Source organism: Rhinolophus hipposideros (assembly GCF_964194185.1).
Source record: "Rhinolophus hipposideros genome assembly, chromosome: 20".
Lineage (NCBI taxonomy): Eukaryota > Metazoa > Chordata > Mammalia > Chiroptera > Rhinolophidae > Rhinolophus > Rhinolophus hipposideros.
The window spans coordinates 52109000-52127588 of record NC_138066.1 but is presented as its reverse complement, the minus strand read 5'-3'; the positions used below and the strand labels follow the sequence as shown (position 1 = coordinate 52127588).

At 56.3% G+C, this 18589-nt stretch overlaps 1 protein-coding gene across 2 annotated transcripts in view; it reads right to left on the bottom strand.

The window, feature by feature from the left end:
* The window catches only part of RPTOR (regulatory associated protein of MTOR complex 1), a 277048-nt gene extending 274131 nt beyond the window's left edge, over positions 1 to 2917 (bottom strand). Inside the window, exon 1 of one of the 2 annotated variants that reach the window (XM_081029345.1) lies at positions 2410 to 2917. In XM_081029345.1, coding sequence (XP_080885471.1) covers positions 2410 to 2571 — 162 coding nt within the window. In that variant the 5' untranslated portion in view covers positions 2572 to 2917. The remainder of the gene's footprint in view (positions 1 to 2409) is intronic. The other variant, XM_081029341.1, reaches the window with a different exon arrangement.
* Positions 2918 to 18589: the final 15672 nt, after the last annotated feature.

Below are 18589 nucleotides of genomic sequence, written 5' to 3'. Positions count from 1 at the left end.
AAAAAAAAAATGCCCTCCAAATAGAATGCAAAAAAAAAAGGATTAGACGGTAACTTTAAGATAGACTTTTTCTACGTGCAGAGACCACAAAGCTTTGAAGTACACAATTAGTACTGAAGATGTCCTGAGCCAATGTCTTCTGATGACTCGTGTGGTAGCCTTACACTACTTTGGGATGAACCAAATTGTCCCAAGCTTTTACACATCAGCTCAATCGGTGACAGGTCACTGGCGGTGGACGAGGGTGACCCTAAGGCTGACCTCACAGTGAATAATCTCACGGAGACACATCCGTGAGCTCAAAGCGATCACACTGCAGCACCGACGACCCCTCCCGTAGCACCGAAGTGTTTGAATAAACAGCCTTGGGGGGCGGGGACGGTCGGCCGCACGGGGACGACAGGTAGGTGAGCAGGGCCGGGCGGCCCACGCGTGGCCCGGGGACCGGGAAGGCACGTGTCGCTCGTTCCGGGCAGAGTCCGCAAGCGCGGCCGTTTCCCTTCCCACCAGCTGCCCGTGCATCACTGTCCACGCTCCCAGCCCCGCGCGGAGCCTCCCGAGTCCTGGCCCCAAGGTCCACTGCAGCACGGCCACCCGTCCCCGAGACACTGTGTCCCCGGTCCCGGCCCCGCGGCCCCGGCGGCGCGTCTGTGCGGGACCCGCGGTTCCGGGGGCCGCGAGGAGGCGCATCGTGACCTGGAAGCGGCGCTGCGCTCGGTCGTGGTCGTGGCCGATGGACGGCGATCCGTCTCCCGGGGCTGCGTGGGCCTCCGGGCTGGGCCCCGCGGGGACGGGCAGGGGGTGTGCGGAGTGTCCCGCGGGGGCAGCGCCGCGTGTGGGCATTGCGGTGCGTGGGCATTGCGGTGCGTCCGCCCCGCTCCCCTGTCCCGCCGGGGGCACAACCGGCCGCGCGCGTCCTGCCCGTCGCGAAGCGCGGCCCCCGCCCCCGGCGGCGCCCGGGGACCCGCCTGTCCGCCCCCCCGACGCCCGGGGACCCGCCTGTCCGCCCCCCCGACGCCCGGGGACCCGCCTGTCCGCCCCCCCCCGGCGACGCCCGGGGACCCGCCTGTCCGCCCCCCCGGCGACGCCCGGGGACCCGCCTGTCCGCCCCCCCCGACGCCCGGGGACCCGCCTGTCCGCCCCCCCGGCGACGCCCGGGGACCCGCCTGTCCGCCCCCCCCGACGCCCGGGGACCCGCCTGTCCGCCCCCCCGGCGCCCGGGGACCCGCCTGTCCGCCCCCCCGGCGCCCGGGGACCCGCCTGTCCGCCCCCCCGGCGCCCGGGGACCCGCCTGTCCGCCCCCCCGGCGCCCGGGGACCCGCCTGTCCGCCCCCCCGGCGCCCGGGGACCCGCCTGTCCGCCCCCCCGGCGACGCCCGGGGACCCGCCTGTCCGCCCCCCCGACGCCCGGGGACCCGCCTGTCCGCCCCCCCCCGGCGACGCCCGGGGACCCGCCTGTCCGCCCCCCCGGCGACGCCCGGGGACCCGCCTGTCCGCCCCCCCCGACGCCCGGGGACCCGCCTGTCCGCCCCCCCCCGGCGCCCGGGGACCCGCCTGTCCGCCCCCCCGGCGCCCGGGGACCCGCCTGTCCGCCCCCCCGGCGCCCGGGGACCCGCCTGTCCGCCCCCCCGGCGACGCCCGGGGACCCGCCTGTCCGCCCCCCCGACGCCCGGGGACCCGCCTGTCCGCCCCCCCCCGGCGACGCCCGGGGACCCGCCTGTCCGCCCCCCCGGCGACGCCCGGGGACCCGCCTGTCCGCCCCCCCCGACGCCCGGGGACCCGCCTGTCCGCCCCCCCGGCGACGCCCGGGGACCCGCCTGTCCGCCCCCCCCGACGCCCGGGGACCCGCCTGTCCGCCCCCCCGGCGCCCGGGGACCCGCCTGTCCGCCCCCCCGGCGCCCGGGGACCCGCCTGTCCGCCCCCCCGGCGCCCGGGGACCCGCCTGTCCGCCCCCCCGGCGCCCGGGGACCCGCCTGTCCGCCCCCCCGGCGCCCGGGGACCCGCCTGTCCGCCCCCCCGGCGACGCCCGGGGACCCGCCTGTCCGCCCCCCCCGACGCCCGGGGACCCGCCTGTCCGCCCCCCCGGCGCCCGGGGACCCGCCTGTCCGCCCCCCCGGCGCCCGGGGACCCGCCTGTCCGCCCCCCCGGCGCCCGGGGACCCGCCTGTCCGCCCCCCCGGCGCCCGGGGACCCGCCTGTCCGCCCCCCCGGCGCCCGGGGACCCGCCTGTCCGCCCCCCCGGCGCCCGGGGACCCGCCTGTCCGCCCCCCCGGCGACGCCCGGGGACCCGCCTGTCCGCCCCCCCGACGCCCGGGGACCCGCCTGTCCGCCCCCCCGACGCCCGGGGACCCGCCTGTCCGCCCCCCCGGCGCCCGGGGACCCGCCTGTCCGCCCCCCCGGCGCGCACTCACCCGGTCCTTCATCCGCCAGCTCTGCGCCAGGGACTTGGAGCCCTCGATCTTCTCGCAGTGCCTCTTCTTCATGAAGGCCAGCGGCAGGTTCCAGTCCGACAGGTCGGCGTCGCCGTCGTCCCCGAGCCCCAGCAGCGGCGACGGCAGCACCTCGGCCTCCATGGCGGGCGGCGGCGGCGTCCGGGGCAGCCAGCGCTCGAGCACCGCCAGCCTGACCCGCGGGGCCCGCGTCCCGGGGCGGCCGGGGCTGCGCGGACGCGCGGGCCACGCGTGGGGCCGTCCTCCCGGGGCGGCGGGACTCCGGGCCGCACGGGACCCCGCTCGGGCCTCCGACGCCGCGGCCGGTCCGGGGACGCGCGGGCCGCCCGCTCTCGACGCCGCTTCGCCGACCGCGCTGAGGCTTCGGGCCGGAGGGCAGCGGTTCGGAGCGCCCGGGCGCCGCCAGCCACCTTCAGCCCTGCGGGCCCCGCAGCCCGAGGCCGCTCCGGCCCATCGCGCCCGCCCGCAGCCGGTTCCTCAGCCCCGGGGCCGCGCGGCCCGGCCCGCCCTGACCTTCGGCCCCGTGGCTCTCTCCTGCCTGAGATCGAGTCCCGAGGATCGGGCGCCGCGGCGCCGCGGAGGAAACAGGTGGTGGGGGATTGTCGGGTTTGGGGAGGTTTGCCCTCTGGTTTGAAGCTACAGTGAAACCCCTCTCATCAGCACGTCAAGGAGGACGCCATGTTGCTGAGGCCCAGCATGCACCGCGATCTACGGCGCGGCCGGCGGACCAAACTACCTCAGAGCGAGCCGGCCGCGCTGCCCGGACGCCCGCGGAGCACGTTTTGCTCCAACCTCCTTACCGTGGTCACCGCGGTGCAGCTTTCCGGAGTTTATTGCGATTCTTTCGCTGCGTGGTATCAAAGTCGATCCTACAAATAAAACTATGCTCCATTAATTAACTTTGAAAGAACTCTTTTTATAATTACAAATGGACCTACGTGCTTCTGAAATTAAAGGCATCAACCCCCTGGTTGTTTTCTTTCAGATTGTGAAAAGGCAGGAAAAGCTTCAGAAAGAACCGTTGATAATATTACAAAAGAAGGTGGCATTTGGGGTGGGGGCAGGGTTTGTGTGCGTGTAGTAGCCCCCACCGTGTCCATCAGATTTTCAGGGAACACCAAGAGGAAAGAATAATTGCAATGATTGCAATTTTTTGTTGAATCCATCTTACTTTCTGAGCAGTTTATTCCTCTTTTGAGATAGCTTCACGTGCAAACAACTAAAACCGACAGATTTCTATGCGTGCATGTACGCCTCCTGCGTAACTTTCTTTCTCTGCTTCAGTTCAGCAGACTTTGCTTCTTTACAATGTGTGCAGACCTCGTCCGGGGCGGAGGGAACACAAAACCCAACCAGCTGCAGAGCCTGCCTTCAATCAATGTCATGTCTAGTGAGACACACAGTGACCTGTGGGCAAAGCCCCGCAGGGCCCACGGGCTGGTCTTCCTCCCGGGCACTGGGCTTTGGTGTCAGGCGCACCTGGGTGTGTCTCAGCTGTATCACTTCCCATCTCTGTGGCCTTAGTCAATCCCTTAATGAGCTCGATCTTAGTTTCCCAGCTATAACACGGGGATAATGACACCCACCTCGAAGGACAAAATTAACCTGTGAAGGTGCCTCGTATACGGTGAGTGCCCCGTACACTAGCCATGAGCACTGCATAGCCAGAGTGAAAGGTAGGCACCCTGGGTACCTTATTCATGCAAACACCTCAGGCTGGGCTCTAGAAGACACCTTTCCTCAGTGTGGTGTCTCAGGGCTTTGGCACCACGTGGTGGACCACGTCGAAATCCTGAGGGCGCTTGTGTTCCTCTCCACATCTGAGTGAACAGTGCAATCCCAGATCTTTCTCTTTGGCACATAGCAAGCGTTTACTAAAAGTTCTTGGATTAAGTCATTCCAAACATTCATTCAGTGCTTACATCTCTATGAGTCCAATCCTTCCATTACAACTCAGGGCAAAATCACCAAAACGCAGGTGGAGGCTAAACTCTTCCTTTTCCCTGTGCTCTGTGTTGGCAAAATATGCCACCGTCACCAGCAGAGGCTTCAGGACTGTGAGGTCCTGAGAAGGCCCTGTTCTTGAAAGTGGAGGGCAACCGAGTCCAGGGCTCATGCCACCTTTGCCGCTCAGCCAATACACAGACACAGGAGCTGGGCTGTACAATAAGCATTTATTATCAGAACACACAAGTGATCTGATAAGGCAGCAGGTTAACACCTCCAAAAACTGTCTTCACACTCTCAGACCGGCTTAGGGTATTTAAGGGAAAATCTGGGTGTCCCTCCAGAGGCTACATGATGGTTCCAGGGGTCTGCACGGAGCCTTCCCTATGGCCACGTGGTTCTCCCGGAGGTGTCAGCAGCCCAGGAACAGTGATGGGAGCATCCTGGAAAGAATGCTAGACCACAGAGATTGTGATCAATAAGCCTAAGGGTATTAACCATAAGTTTCAGGGTGACTTTCTAAAGCTGGGAACCAGGACAAGGGACATTCTGAGCTCAAGCCACAGGAGGACAATCTTACTAAACTATATCAAGGGAAGGCAAGGCCGGGACGCACAAGGCCTCTACTGGGTGGGTCCCAGCCGGGCCCTGTTTCATTCTCACCTGAACGCAATACCACAACTCCAGCTGCTGCCTTGCCACCCTGCAGCACACGACAGTGATGGGCCGCAGATAACCACTCCAGGCACTAGTGCTTGGAGAAAGCCACGGCAGCAGAAAAGCAGCTGCATTCAACTGCTCATCCCTAACTAGCTCTGTGACCTGGGAAAACCCACTTAATCTGTGTGAGACTCAGTTTCCTCCTCTGTTCAGTGTGTGTCACCTTGGGAAATCCAGTCGCCTTGTCTGAGAGTGTCCACGGCACGCACACCTGGCAGCTTGTCAGAATCGCCGGGGAAACTGTTTTAAAATAAAGATGCCAGGGTCCCATCCTAGATGTACTGAGCCACAAGGAGAGGGAAGAAAGGATTCAGCCTATGGGTTTTTTAATCAGGCAATAGCTTGGTTAAGCTATAACCTGGTGATAGCTTAACATGAGCCAGATGTGGGGATCAGACACTATTCTAAAGACATTAGGCAGCATTCTCCTCTAGTGAGTCCGTTCCGGCCACGTGACGGGCCCTCAATAAATACCACAGGCGCCAAAAAATATATACACATGACTTGTATTTATCTGTTGTTATTATGTATATTGAGTATTACAATTTTAATAGAGTTTTTTCCTTTCTTAAAATGTGTATACATTTTTTTGGCACCCTCTGTATGTGTACCAAGTAAGTGAATGCTCTAAAGCACTTATCCAATCTTCCATCCAACAAGTCACAGCAGAAGTCACCCCCTACTGTGCTACAAGTGTGACCCCAGTACCAACAGGCCATCTGGGGTCCACGTCCCGAACTGAAGGTCAGGATACACACGCTGGTCCCCGGTTCACCACCCATTCCTGCAGCCATGGCCGAGATGCTGCCGTTCCCATCCTCAGGCTCCATGTCGCGGTGACATGGGTGACGTGAAGAAGGTAAATCTCTAAGGGCACTTCAGGGTCAGAATTCTGTGATCATGTACAAACCAGGAAGGGGCTGGTGACAGCCCAGCTCCCAGTCTGAAGATTTAAGAATGGGCTTGAGTCATTGCAAAGCAGCATGACATTTAAAAGCAAACTCGTTCTGATGTATCATGGGTGACTGTTCAAGTCTCAGACAGGCAGTTGGAAGCGTGGCTCCAGGTTTCCGGACGGCAGTGAGCGCTCTGACTAATGGCAGGCTGGAAATTCACAGGCTAATCTTTCTCACCTCGGTGATCTTATTACCCAGTGTGTGATGGGCTGGCTACTTGGGCCTGCAGTTCCAATTTCCGGTGTCTCCAATTCTTCACAAGCAGGGACATTGCCTGCTTTCCACAAAGCCTCTAAACAAGACAGTTTAATCTTGAAAACAAGTGAATCTCAAAAAATGCACGGAACCTGTTCTAACACAAGCTATGAAAGTGGGGGAGGGTGTTGATGACGTCCTGCTGATGGCCGCCATCAGGCTGCAGGTGTGGAAGTGGGGGGGGGCTCTAATCTGAAATGGCAGAATAACCCTCAACCTGCCTGTACAGAGAGGGGGACCTCGCCCTAGAACGCGAAGGTGATCAGATGACACCTTCCAGCCTCACTCAGAACCAGAAGCCAAAGATACAGCAAAGTGAGCAGAGAACAAATTTACAAACCTGAGTGTGTCGGTCAAATACAACAGAAGTCACGGGAAATATGGGTCGGGGGAGGGAGGATGGGCAGGGAGGGTGCCTGAAGAAACGCCTCAGGTACAGTACATAGCACAGGAAGAACGAAAGGGCCTGGAGTCTCAGAGCTTCCAACCTCAACTGCTGGCCCATGCAAGGGACCTAATCTTTTCTCCAGGCACAAGACCATGGCAGCCCAGGCGAGGCAGAACGAGCTGCGTTCTGCTCTCCAACACTGCAGTTTCTCCACTAAATCAATCAAGGGCATTGAATGTCCTGTCATCAAGAATCAGTAGCGAGACGGGAGGTCAAGCAGCTCAAGAAAACCGGGTACTTCGCTGAGCTCTTGTTTTCCAGGTGGGGAGATGGGCCGGCTTCTGTCCTTTACAGAGAAATCAGTGCTTAGGCTAAAAGAAACCAAAATAGATATAAAGCACTTTGCTTTTTCTAAGCATCATTACTCTATTTTTAGCAAAATCTAAGCCACCTCCCTCTGCAGGTCAGATGTTTTGTTGATAGGGACGGGAGGAGAGGGAAGAGGGGAAGGAGCGGCCCCAGCGTTGCCCTCCGCCCGCCCTCCGTGGGAAATGCAAGGCTGCAGAAGCCAAGGGAATATCATCCTCTCCACCCCGTTCATCTGTCTAAAAATTGTCATGTTTCTGTATGTGATTTCACCCCCTCCAGTATACCTTTCTATTTTATTCATATTTTTTATACTGAGTAAGTACAGTTTTGATAAGCAGAAACTGTTATTCCATTCTAAAAAAGGGGCAAGCCCTGAGTAGCATAGGGGCTGTGGTAAAAAGCGTCTCTTGTTGAACAGATGTCACCCACCACCCACATTTCTTCTATCAGAATTGAGAACTTTTGTACGGCCTCAGCCACAGACAGAGCCGAGAAGGAAATGTACGAAGGCAAAGGAACAGAAGTGGATCCTGGGGGTAGAATCCCAAGATGTGATCTGTGCCCAGGGCAGACAGAGTGTCTGAAAAGAAAAAAAAAGGAAACCTTGTATGATAGAAACTACCATGTTTCCCCAAAAATAATACCTAGCCGGACCACCAACTCTAATGTGTCTGATTAGACACATTATGGAGCAAAAATTAATATAAGACCCGGTCTTATTTTACTAGAAGACCGGGTATAACATAGTATAATACCAAGTCTTATGTTAATTTTTGCTCCAAAATATGCATTAGAGCTGATGGTCCGGCTAGGTCTTATTTTGGGGATAACACGGTACGTTGAGAAAATGTGTTATCCAATAAAAAACATGCAAACTGAATCTTACAACCTTTTATTTGAGTAATATTGCCTACAATAAGATTCTACCTTTATGAGAATACAAACTATATAACCAACTGTCTCTCTTTACAGTCTTTTTAAACTCCCCATTTGTTGTTTTACATAACATTCACAGCTCATCCGTGATTCTCAGGTCCTCAGCAAACCTGGGTCCTGGTGTAGCCACGGCAAACCCAACTGTCACCTCTGCCTCAAATCGGGGATTAGAGCCGAGTCCGCAACTAAAATATTATAATCCCACTAGTGAGTGTTTCCGGTGAGCCGAGCTCTCTTCCTGAGAACTAACCTATTTAATCCTCCTTATATCCTCATTTCAGGCTCCTCTATTAGATCTGTTTTGCCAGTAAGGAAATTGAGATACTGAGCGAAGAAATAGCTTCCTGAAGAACTCTCTGCTGGCCAAGGCTGGACGCGAGTCCAACCAGGGCCCAGAGCACCTGCCCATGCCCCCAGGAGTCACACAGACCTGGGTTCAAAGCCTGGGGACCCTGGGACAGGCGCTGACTGCACCCCAGCCCCAATTCCACGTATGAAATAGAGAAGCTGATGGTTTCGGTTTCTTAGAGATGTTCTAAGTGGTAGGTGAGCTAATACCAGGCACACAGCACACTCAGGAGGGCTACCTGCTCTCATCAACAAACCGCTCTAAGGAATAAACTCCATCTGGGTTGATTAAAAAGGCTTCAGGGAGACGCAGTATGTAGGCCTGCACTTCAAAAGTGGATTTCCTCTTTTTGAATAATGTTAATTGTTTTCTAAGTGAAAATCTGAATGGGAGGTGGGAGGTAGCTGTAAGAGCAAGATGTCTCATTTTTTTTCTCAGGAGATGTCAGTGGCTAAGGCTGGAAACTGATTTTTGACAAGTGGAAGGAGACACTGTAAACACACCATGTGGAAATACATGTGGAGGTGAGATGGGAAGAAAAGCTGAACCATGGACCAGCTGCTCTGGGGGTGGCAGTGATGTGGGGGGGAGCAGGTACCAGCCTCCCTGCAGTCGAACCCCCCCACCCCAGAATGTTATTTGAGATCTTAAACAGCATCACATAGTGCTTTGCAAACGTTTCTTAAATTTAAAAAATAAAGTAATAAGTAGTTGCAGGAGGAAATTGGAAAATGTCAAAAAGAATCAAGAAAAAAAATTAAAGTTACCCTTCAGCCCAAAGCCCAGAGTAACCACCATTCTCATTTTGTGTGTTTTCTTTCGGCCTTTACTTTCTGACATATACATATATTTAAATTTCTATTGGCATTTTACATGAAAAAGATCACATTATTCTGAAACAGTTTGAAAATAAGGAAAGGAACAAAGAAACACTTGTAATTCCATTGCCCAAACATAGCTGCCATTAATATTTCTTTGTATAACCTTCCACGATATATTATAAATATGTATTACAAATAGACAAAACTATTTGCATAGTTTTTGGAAAAAAAAGAATCATTCCATTTTATGTAAACAACCCTATTGAACGAACTATGTCTTCCTGTGACTTGCCCATTTCACTCATGGCAGGATCATTCCCACGCCCTCATTTGCCAGCAGTGTCCCACCCAACACCATTGCTGGCTGCAGGTACCCTTGGGACAGACAGTAAGAGGACCATGTGGAGAGGCAGCCCGTAGAGAAGAGTTCTCGTTGTATTATCATGATCATGATCATTATATTATAGTGGGCACAGCCCTAGGGCTGCTGCATGAAGCCCTGACCTGCACTTGGTTTAATAGCACCCAACAGGCTCGACCTTTGTCTGCAAACACCCTCTATCCATTTCCAAAAACATCCATTGGACTTGGTGCTGATTAAAATAATCAATGTGACAACGATGGCCAACACTTAGCGAGCACTCTCTATGTACCAGACCCTGTTCTAAGCACACACATATTAACTCAATACTCACACCACGCCTGTTGTCCCCATTTTACAGATAAGGAAGTTGAGCACTCACACATTAAGTGACTTGCCCAAGGGTGCACAGCTAACAAGTAGTGGAACCTGGATTCAAACCATGGTGGTGAGTCCTGGCAAGAGGTCCCCAAATTGTGCCGAACCTCAGAACTACCCTGGGCCTTTTAAGGCCCATCCACAGCTTATACCCGGCTCATTAGGATGCCAGCGAGTGGCAGCCGGACAGCAGCCTGAAAGCCCTGGGGAAGTGTGGGACCCACTGCGTCGAGGCCTGTGCTCTGGACCACTGTGTGAATGACAGCCTGCCAGAGCCAGCCTGGAGGCATCAGAGGTTACTGAAAAGTGAGCTTCGCTCAAGTCTTGGACCGGTGTGCCATTGTGGGGGTTCGTCCAGGCTGTGTGGTCTGTGCTTAGCTGTGAGTGAGGGCCGGGTCCAAGCTGGGAGCAAGCTGTCAGAGAGGGCTGGGTTAGGTCTCGCTGGGGCGACCGTGTGGCCCCGTGTGCTGGGCAGCCCTGGTTTTCCCCTTCTGCACTGACATAACTGTCAACAGTGCCTTCTTACAGTCTCAAAAATGTCCTCGTGCCGAGGATGGCCTACAGTCACCCTGCCTTTCCCACACCCTCATGGGACCCTCCAATTTTTACTCATGGCACACATCACTGCTCTCATCAGACATGTGTTTGTTGGAATGTCCCTTTCCCCGACCAGATGGAAGCTCCATGAGGACAGGGACGTCTTCTCATTCTGTCCCACAGACAGCACAGAGCCTGGGAGAGTGGCGGACACACAGTGTTGGCTGAGTGACTTAGATGAGCAGGACCCAAGGAGCCACAGCTGGAAGCAGAAGTGGCCAAGGAGCAGCCAGCGCAGCTTGGGTGCCCTGCCCAGGTGAACATCAGGGCACAGGCACCCTGATCACACCTTAGGGCCACTGCAGTGACAGCGGACTCCTTGGAGGATGTAAGCCATGGGGGAGGGCAGGCCTGGGGACGGTCTGAGAAACTCCCACCCTCCCCTGAGAAGAATGGCTGTCTGAAGACCTAAAAAACCAAGACTTGGAGCCATGCCGACCTGGATATGAAAAGTGACTTTGTTTTGAACCCCCAAGTGAGTGAGGCAGGGCACAGGATACCCCAGCCATGAAGCTGTATTTTATGCATGTATGATTACTCCTTTCTTTTAGCCAAGTTATGCTAAGTTCTGGCCCTATCCAATCTCAACAGAGGTCATCGCTCCCCACACAACAGTCCAATACAGGTGTCGGGGTGACCCTGGGAGCACAGGCCCTGTTCGCCTTGTGAGTCCCAACACCTCCAGGGCCCCGGGATCCTCTGCTGGATGTCTGAGGGAGCAGCTGGAGGGGAGCCGAAGTTTCCACTGGTCAAGCCTGTGCCTTACGTCATCACCAACTGCATTCCATTGGCCAAACTCGGTCACATTCCACCGCTAACTGAAAGGGAGCCTGGGGACTGGAGTCTAGGTGCCCAGGATGAAATGGAAATACACTTGGTAAATAAGGAGCTACAAGATTTCTTCCCAGAAATGAAAGTAAAGAGTCCGAAGAAAGGCTGCATTAGTGTCCTGGGGCTGCTATAACCAAGCGCCACGGACTGGGTGGCTTACAGCAACAGAAAGGTGCCATTTTCCATCTCTGGGATCCAGGAGTCTCAAACAAAGGTGATGCAGGCAATGCTCCCTCCAAAGGTCAAGGGGAGACGTCCCAGGCCTTCCTGTTGGCTTCTGGTGTCACCTGTGGCCTTTCTGGGCCTGCAGCACCTAACTCTTCCTCTGCCTATGTCATCACATGGTGTCCTCCCTGTGTGCCTCTTCTTAGAAGGACACCAATCATACCGGAATAAGGACCCACATCATCAAAGACTTTATTTCTAAATAAGGTCCCATTCACCGTACAGGGCTTAGGACTGTGACATACGTCTCTGGGGAACACAATTCAACCCGTGAGGAACAAAGGGCATGGCCTTTTAAAGGTCCCTGAGGCACTCACGTTGCTTCCAGAAAGATCCTCCCCATTGCACACAAACCAGCAGTATGGGTATCGTCCCAGCCTCCCCAAACAGAGAAGTGATATTTTGGTTCTCTCTCTCAGTTTTATTATCTTCACTTCAGCAAATTCAGTAAGTGAACAATGGTATCTCATTTTTGTTTTGAGAGAAATGTCTTAGAAAAGATGCTAAAAGCGTTGAGAGATGATGTCATCCGTTACACCTGAAGGGTGGCGCTCAGTCAGGACCCAGGGCTGGGGTCGCGCGGTGGCCAGTTGTGCCGGGGGCCCTCAGAGATGGGCGGGTGTGGCTGGGCAGTGAGCGGCCATCACAGGACATGACCTGAGCAGGGATCTAGGGACGTTTCACTTGCAGTCGTTAGTTGCCCAGCTGATAGTTCTCTTCTTTCAGAGAGCAAATATCAGAAAGCAGACAGGATAAAAATTTCCATCTATCCATCCGAAATTAATGTGTCCAGCAAGGAGGCCTGGATGGCTTTCTGCAGACACCCAGCTGCCACTGTCTGCTTGGCTTGTCACTGTGGCAGGCTGGTCTGATGGCTGCAGGGGACAACGTGGCAGCAAATCCGCCAAGCAGCCTGGCCAGGCCGGTGGTGCCATTGTATGTCAGGACACTCTGTGCTCAGTCCAGAATAAACCCCCGGCCCTCAGTTACTCACAGCAGCCATCCTTATGATCTGTGAACCCAGACAGGATGTCAGCTGGGGAAAAGTTGTAAATACGCGTTGTGTGCTCAATTGTTGTCATAGTTTTGGTCGTTATTTTCCCCTCATCACTCTCCATCTTCCTGCTATATTTCTCCTTCTCGTGTTTTTAATCAGAGGCACATGTCAAGAGTGAATCTGAAAGTCTACCCCTTCCTGTGGAGCGTGCTCTCTCGTGGCAAGGAGTACAGCCTCGTACCTCAGAGTTTATGTGTCTGATACGTACTTTTATTTCCTTTGAGTAAAAGGGATTGCCATGGTTATCTCCTTCATAAATCTATTTTTTCCTTTCATTTATTTTGAGTATGGTTTGAATTTTTATGCGTCTTTCGATGATGCTCCCAAAGGAGGTGGGAGGGGCAGCTGGGAGGATCAGGGAACCTGTTTCTCTCCTTAAAGCACAACTGTCTCATTCATAGCACCCCCAAAGGGGCAATCTTCCTTCTCTGCTCCTGTGGGGTGAGTAAAGAATCCCCTCTACTATCCACTCCCAAATAAGACTGAGCAGGGCTTTCCCAGGGGCTTCTGAGAACCCCAGCTCTAATCAAAGCAGGAGGCTGAGAGAATGAAATTGAAATGGAACAACAAAAAAAAGCACATAACTGTCAAGCTGTTCTCCGCTGGATTAGAGATCTTTACAGTGAGAGATAAGAGGTGGGCTCTAGGCAGACTCAGAGACTCATTTCTGGAACCAGAGGCTGCATCAGGGACCTAAAATTGTCGAAGGTTGACAACACAATCATGGTTCGAACCCCCTACCCGGGGCCCAAGTTACTGCTCAAACGGCGAGCCCTGTGGCACCTCATCCTGTAGCCTTTCAACGCAGACAGACCACCATACCATTTCCCCACAAGCACTCGGCTACCCCAAAGGTAAAGAGATCCGGGGAGAAGGCCAAAATTCTCAGGGGCCAATTCATGTTCCAAAGAGACCGGTTGGACCTTACAACCATTCGCTTTGACCCCAACACCGTCCCATCTGTTGGCCTGTGGGAGAGAATGGTCAAGCCACTCGTACTGCAGCAAGGCCTTTAGAATAAGGCAGAGCCAGATTCCAACTAAGCTCTTCCACTCACCAGCTCTGCACCGTTGGGTAAGTTCCTTAAGTTCTCTGAGCCTCAGTTTTCCCATCTGCAGAATGGGGAAAAGAGAGCTTTCCCCAGGACACCCGTGGTGAGGATGTAATAAGATAGGGCTTAGTAGGAACTTTGCAAAATGATTCTTTTCAAGCTTAAATCAGATCAGGGACCATCCATGGCTCAAAAGCCTCCAACAGCCCACGTCACTCAGGATACATCCAGTCTTCATGATTGGCCGCAGTTTCCAGGATCTGACCCTGTCACCTCTCTGACAGCTATGATGACCGCTGTGCTCCTCCTGGGACACCCCAAGCCCAACTCACCCTCACCTCCAGGCCTCACCCAGGTGCTCTTCCCACTGCCTGGAACACACTCCCGCAGATGCCCAAATGCTTCCTGCTCTCCCTTCCTTGGGGTCCCCACTGACGTCACAACGTGGAGAAGTCTCTTCTGACTGTCACCCTCTGGCCCCGTCTTGCTTTTTCTCTCTCCATAGCCCTCACCACCACCAGCCACATTCACACTCACCGTTTATTAATTTACTGCCTGCTGCCCTCTCCAGAAGGAAAGCCAGGCCAGGGCAGGAATTTTGATCTGTCTTGGTGGGTTCCAGCCTGGTGTCTGTTGTGGGGTTGGCATGGATATTGACTGGATGAATGACCCAAGGAGAACAGAGCAGCGGGAGGACTGAAAATGATCCTATAAAAAGGGGGAGATTCTGGAGCAGGCCTGCCGCTGTTTGGTGGGCAGCACAACAGTCCCTGGTGTTTGGGAACCTGGTGCCGGGACCCAGGGCCCCAAAGTCAGACATAGGGGAGCAGGGGGAGGGCCACAGGTCAAGGCTGTGGAGGCCCAGAACGAACCCCGCCCCAAACTGGGGACATCTGGAAGTCACCTGGAGGCGGGAGGGAGACAAGAGGGGTGCTGCTGGAGAACCAGTGGTCCTGAGTGGGTGGCAGGGGTGGCCTGCCTCCTATAAGGGCAAGCGACACCTGATCCTGAGCAGGGAAGCCCCACTGAGGCGACCAGTTTCCCAGTCCCTTCTGGGCCACAGAGGAGAGACTAAAGAGGGCAGTGAAGAAGGCAGCCAGGAGGCAGGGAGACCGTGAGGCTTGGCTCAGATTCGAGCGAAGGAAGAAAGAATGCCAGCCCTCCACCAAGTTTACTTCCCCATTCCCCAAGTCCAAATAGTCCACGGTCCACAGTTCTCAACAATGGTTACGTAGTCTCTCGTGGTAATGCAGGCGAAGTATGAAGGTGGCCCATACCTGGGCCAGAGGTGGGATCTGGAGCTTTTTTTGGGGGGGGGCCCAGTTCTGGCTGGCTGGGGGTGGGGAGGGAGACTTGGAGCGTGCTCCCCCATTTCTGTCGCGGGCAGTGTGGGCCCAGGCCACTTGGGCCACAAGTCAACCTGCCACCAGGGGCTCCCCACTGTCTCTGTGCTCCCCAGCCTCCCAGCCTGGCATGGGAGCTCCTGTTTGAAACTAAGAGTTTGACTTGGGAACACGGGGCGGTGTGGGTAATGGAGAGCTGGCATGTGCTCCCAGCTGTTTGGAGCAGAGCTAAGCCCAGTTGAATGGGGGAGGGCACCATCTGGAGGCGCTGGGACTGGGGCACTTTGGACATTCTGGGCACAGCAGGGCTGCATGGGGCAGATAACACAGGGTGGCGTGGCATGGTGTGGCGCTGAGGGGTCCCTCTCTAAGAAGGCAGCTGGGTGTGTCCAGGGAGCCAGACCCTGGCTCTCTCTCCAGGGTCCTGAGGACAGAAGCTGCCCCACTGAGGGTCTTCAGGGCAGGTGACATCAAACCCTAATGGAACGACCAGAAGGGATCTTGGGTCTTCCGGGTTGATCACCTGGGTTGTGAGCTGGTGTGAGGCGGGCTACCCTAGTGTAATTCGAACAGGGACTGGAGGTCCTTTGGGTAAAGGTGTGGCAGCAGAAGGGGTGATACCTGTTCTGCAAGTTGTGACATTCGGTGGCACATACAAGAAATGTCGCATTTACTCCCCCACCCATCCACCCCCCATACACACACCCACCTCCCAGCCCCCACCCACACACACCCACACACACCCCACCCCCCACACCCCCACACATCCCCACCTCCCACCCCCATAACCTCCCACCTCCTACCCCCCAGCTCCACACACACACCCCACTCCCCCACACCCCTACAGCCCCACATGCCACCGTCCAAACCCCCAGCCCCCCACACACCCACCTCCCAACCCTCCACACCACCACACTCCCACCCCCCACACCCCCACACACCTCACACCCCCACTCCCACACACCCCCACCTCCCAGGCCCCACACCCCCCCACATCCCACACCCCAACTCCCACCCCCCCACCCCCCCACCCCCCCACCTCCCAGCCTCCCACCCCCCCCACACCTCACCCTCCACCCCCCCACACATCCTCCCCACCCCCCACCCCACATAGCCCCATCCACACACCCCCACCTCCCAGCCTCCCACACACACACCTCCCAGCCCCCCACCCCCACACACCCCACACCCCCACTCCCACACACCCCCACCTCCCAGGCCCCACACCCCCCCACATCCCACACCCCAACTCCCACCCCCCCACACACCCCCCCACACACCTCCCAGCCCCCCACCCCCACACACATCCTCCCCACCCCCCACCCCACATAGCCCCACCCACACACACCCCACTCCCCACACCCCCACTCCCACACACCCCCACCTCCCAGCCTCCCACCCCCCCACATCCTCCCCACCCCCACACACCCCACACACCCACCCCCACACACCCCACACCCCAACTCCCACCCCCCCACACACCCCCACACACACACCTCCCAGCCCCCCACCCCCACACACATCCTCCCCACCCCCCACCCCACATAGCCCCACCCACACACACCCCACTCCCCACACCCCCACTCCCACACACCCCCACCTCCCAGCCTCCCACCCCCCCACATCCTCCCCACCCCCACACACCCCACACACCCACTCCCACGCAGTCCCAGCTCCTCATGCACACCAGCGGCACCTGGTTACCCAAAACCACTCGCGCGGGGTTTCTCAGCCTCCCGTCTACTGACATTTGGGGCAAATGATTCTTCTTTTGTTTTTGTTTACATGTTAGCATTTTAGAAAACTTGTGGTAAATATACATAAGAAAACATTATTTTGACCATCTTTAAGTGCACAGTTCAGAGGTACCACGTACACTTACATTGTTCAACCATCCCCACCATCCATCTTCAGACTCTCCATCCTCCCAAACAGAATCTCTGTCTCCATTAAGCAACTCCCCTTCCCCTCCCCCAGCCCTGATGACCTCCCTTCTACTTCCTGTCCCTATGAATGTGACCCCTCCAGGCCTCCTTGGAAGTGGACTCGTGCAGTACGTGTCCTCCTGTGCCTGGCTGATTTCTCTGAGCACAAGGCCCTCACGTGGTGTGATGCATCTGCGGTCTGGCAGCTGTCGGAGTTCCTTCCTTTTGAAGGCGGAAGACTACCTGGGGCAGGTGATTGGGACCCTCCTGTGCGCTGTTGAGTGTTCAGCAGCGTGGCTTCCCTCCTCCCGATCCCGGCAACCAGAAAACCGCTCAGGACTTTGCCAAATGTCCCCAGGGGAACAGGGCACCCGTTGAGAACCACTGCTCTCTGTACACTCTGAGTCTTCCCTGAATGTACCTGAGGGCTTCCAAGAGCAGCCACACCTCTGAAAGGGACACGGGCACCGCTGGAACTTGTCCCCAGCACTTGGCTGCAGCCCAGCTCCCAAACCCCATCCGACAGTTACAGCCACACACGGTTCACGTCCCAATTGCTCGATAACGTTAGGGCAAATTTCACAACAGCCGTTTTTCATAATAAAAAACCCTCCTCCTTTCTTAAGTGCACATGAAGCGTATGGTGAGCATATGTGCCAGGCGACGCCTCCTGTGAGCTGAAAGCTGGCCTCTGCTTTGCTACCTACAGTCCGGGAGACATAAACCTTCTTCGAGTCAAACCTCAGGAGCCATGTAAAGCATGTAAGAGTCAAAGATAAACAGGCCTGCTTTGCCCTGGGGCCCGCAGGCTGGATTTTGCTCCGTAATCCAGGCCCCTCCCAGAAACAGCCAAGAGCAAGGAGAGCTGACAGCACCATCACAACCACACACACACACCCCCTAAAGGAGTGAGTCTGGCAGTCGAGGCAGCTGACAGCCACAACACGGGCAGAATTCAGCACATGCCTCCTCCTGCCAGACCTGCCAACGCAGCTCAGTTTCGATCCACACAGATTCCGCATTTCCGCTCAAGCCCCACAGAGCTCTGCTAATGCCCATCAGCCCGCAGACAAAATCTTTTATTTCCTAGTAAGCCTGGAATAAAAACGGTGAATTTGTAGGGGCTTTAGGGATGTAGGAGAGACAGGGAGTCCCCCAGGATTACCTTGGCAGAGACGGATTTTGTCTGCATGTGTACGGTTCATCAGGCACCAGTTAAGGCTCATGGAACTTGGGGACTGGAATCAGAGCACCTCAAGAGTGGGAACAAATAGACCTCCCTTCCAGGGCCAGAATAGAACTGGGGAGCAGCTTCTGTTGGAACATTCCAGAAAGGTGGCAGATTTTCCCCATTCTTTACTCCTCCCTGTGCCCCCACTCTCTGTCATGTGACTTGTGGCTCTTCCCAGACCCTGGACTTCAACCTTGGCCTTGGGACGACTTTTGGCCAATGAGATGCTGGCGGAGTAACAAAGCAGGGGCTGGGATTTGTGCTTGGGGCAGCACTCTCCCCGGCTCACCTCTTTCTCCAGAACAAGAAGCCACCCCATTGAGCCCACCACCCCAACCTGGGGCGAAGCAGCCTCACCAGTGAACCCCCAAATGCAGGAGCCTCTCAGCACCGGTGCTGCT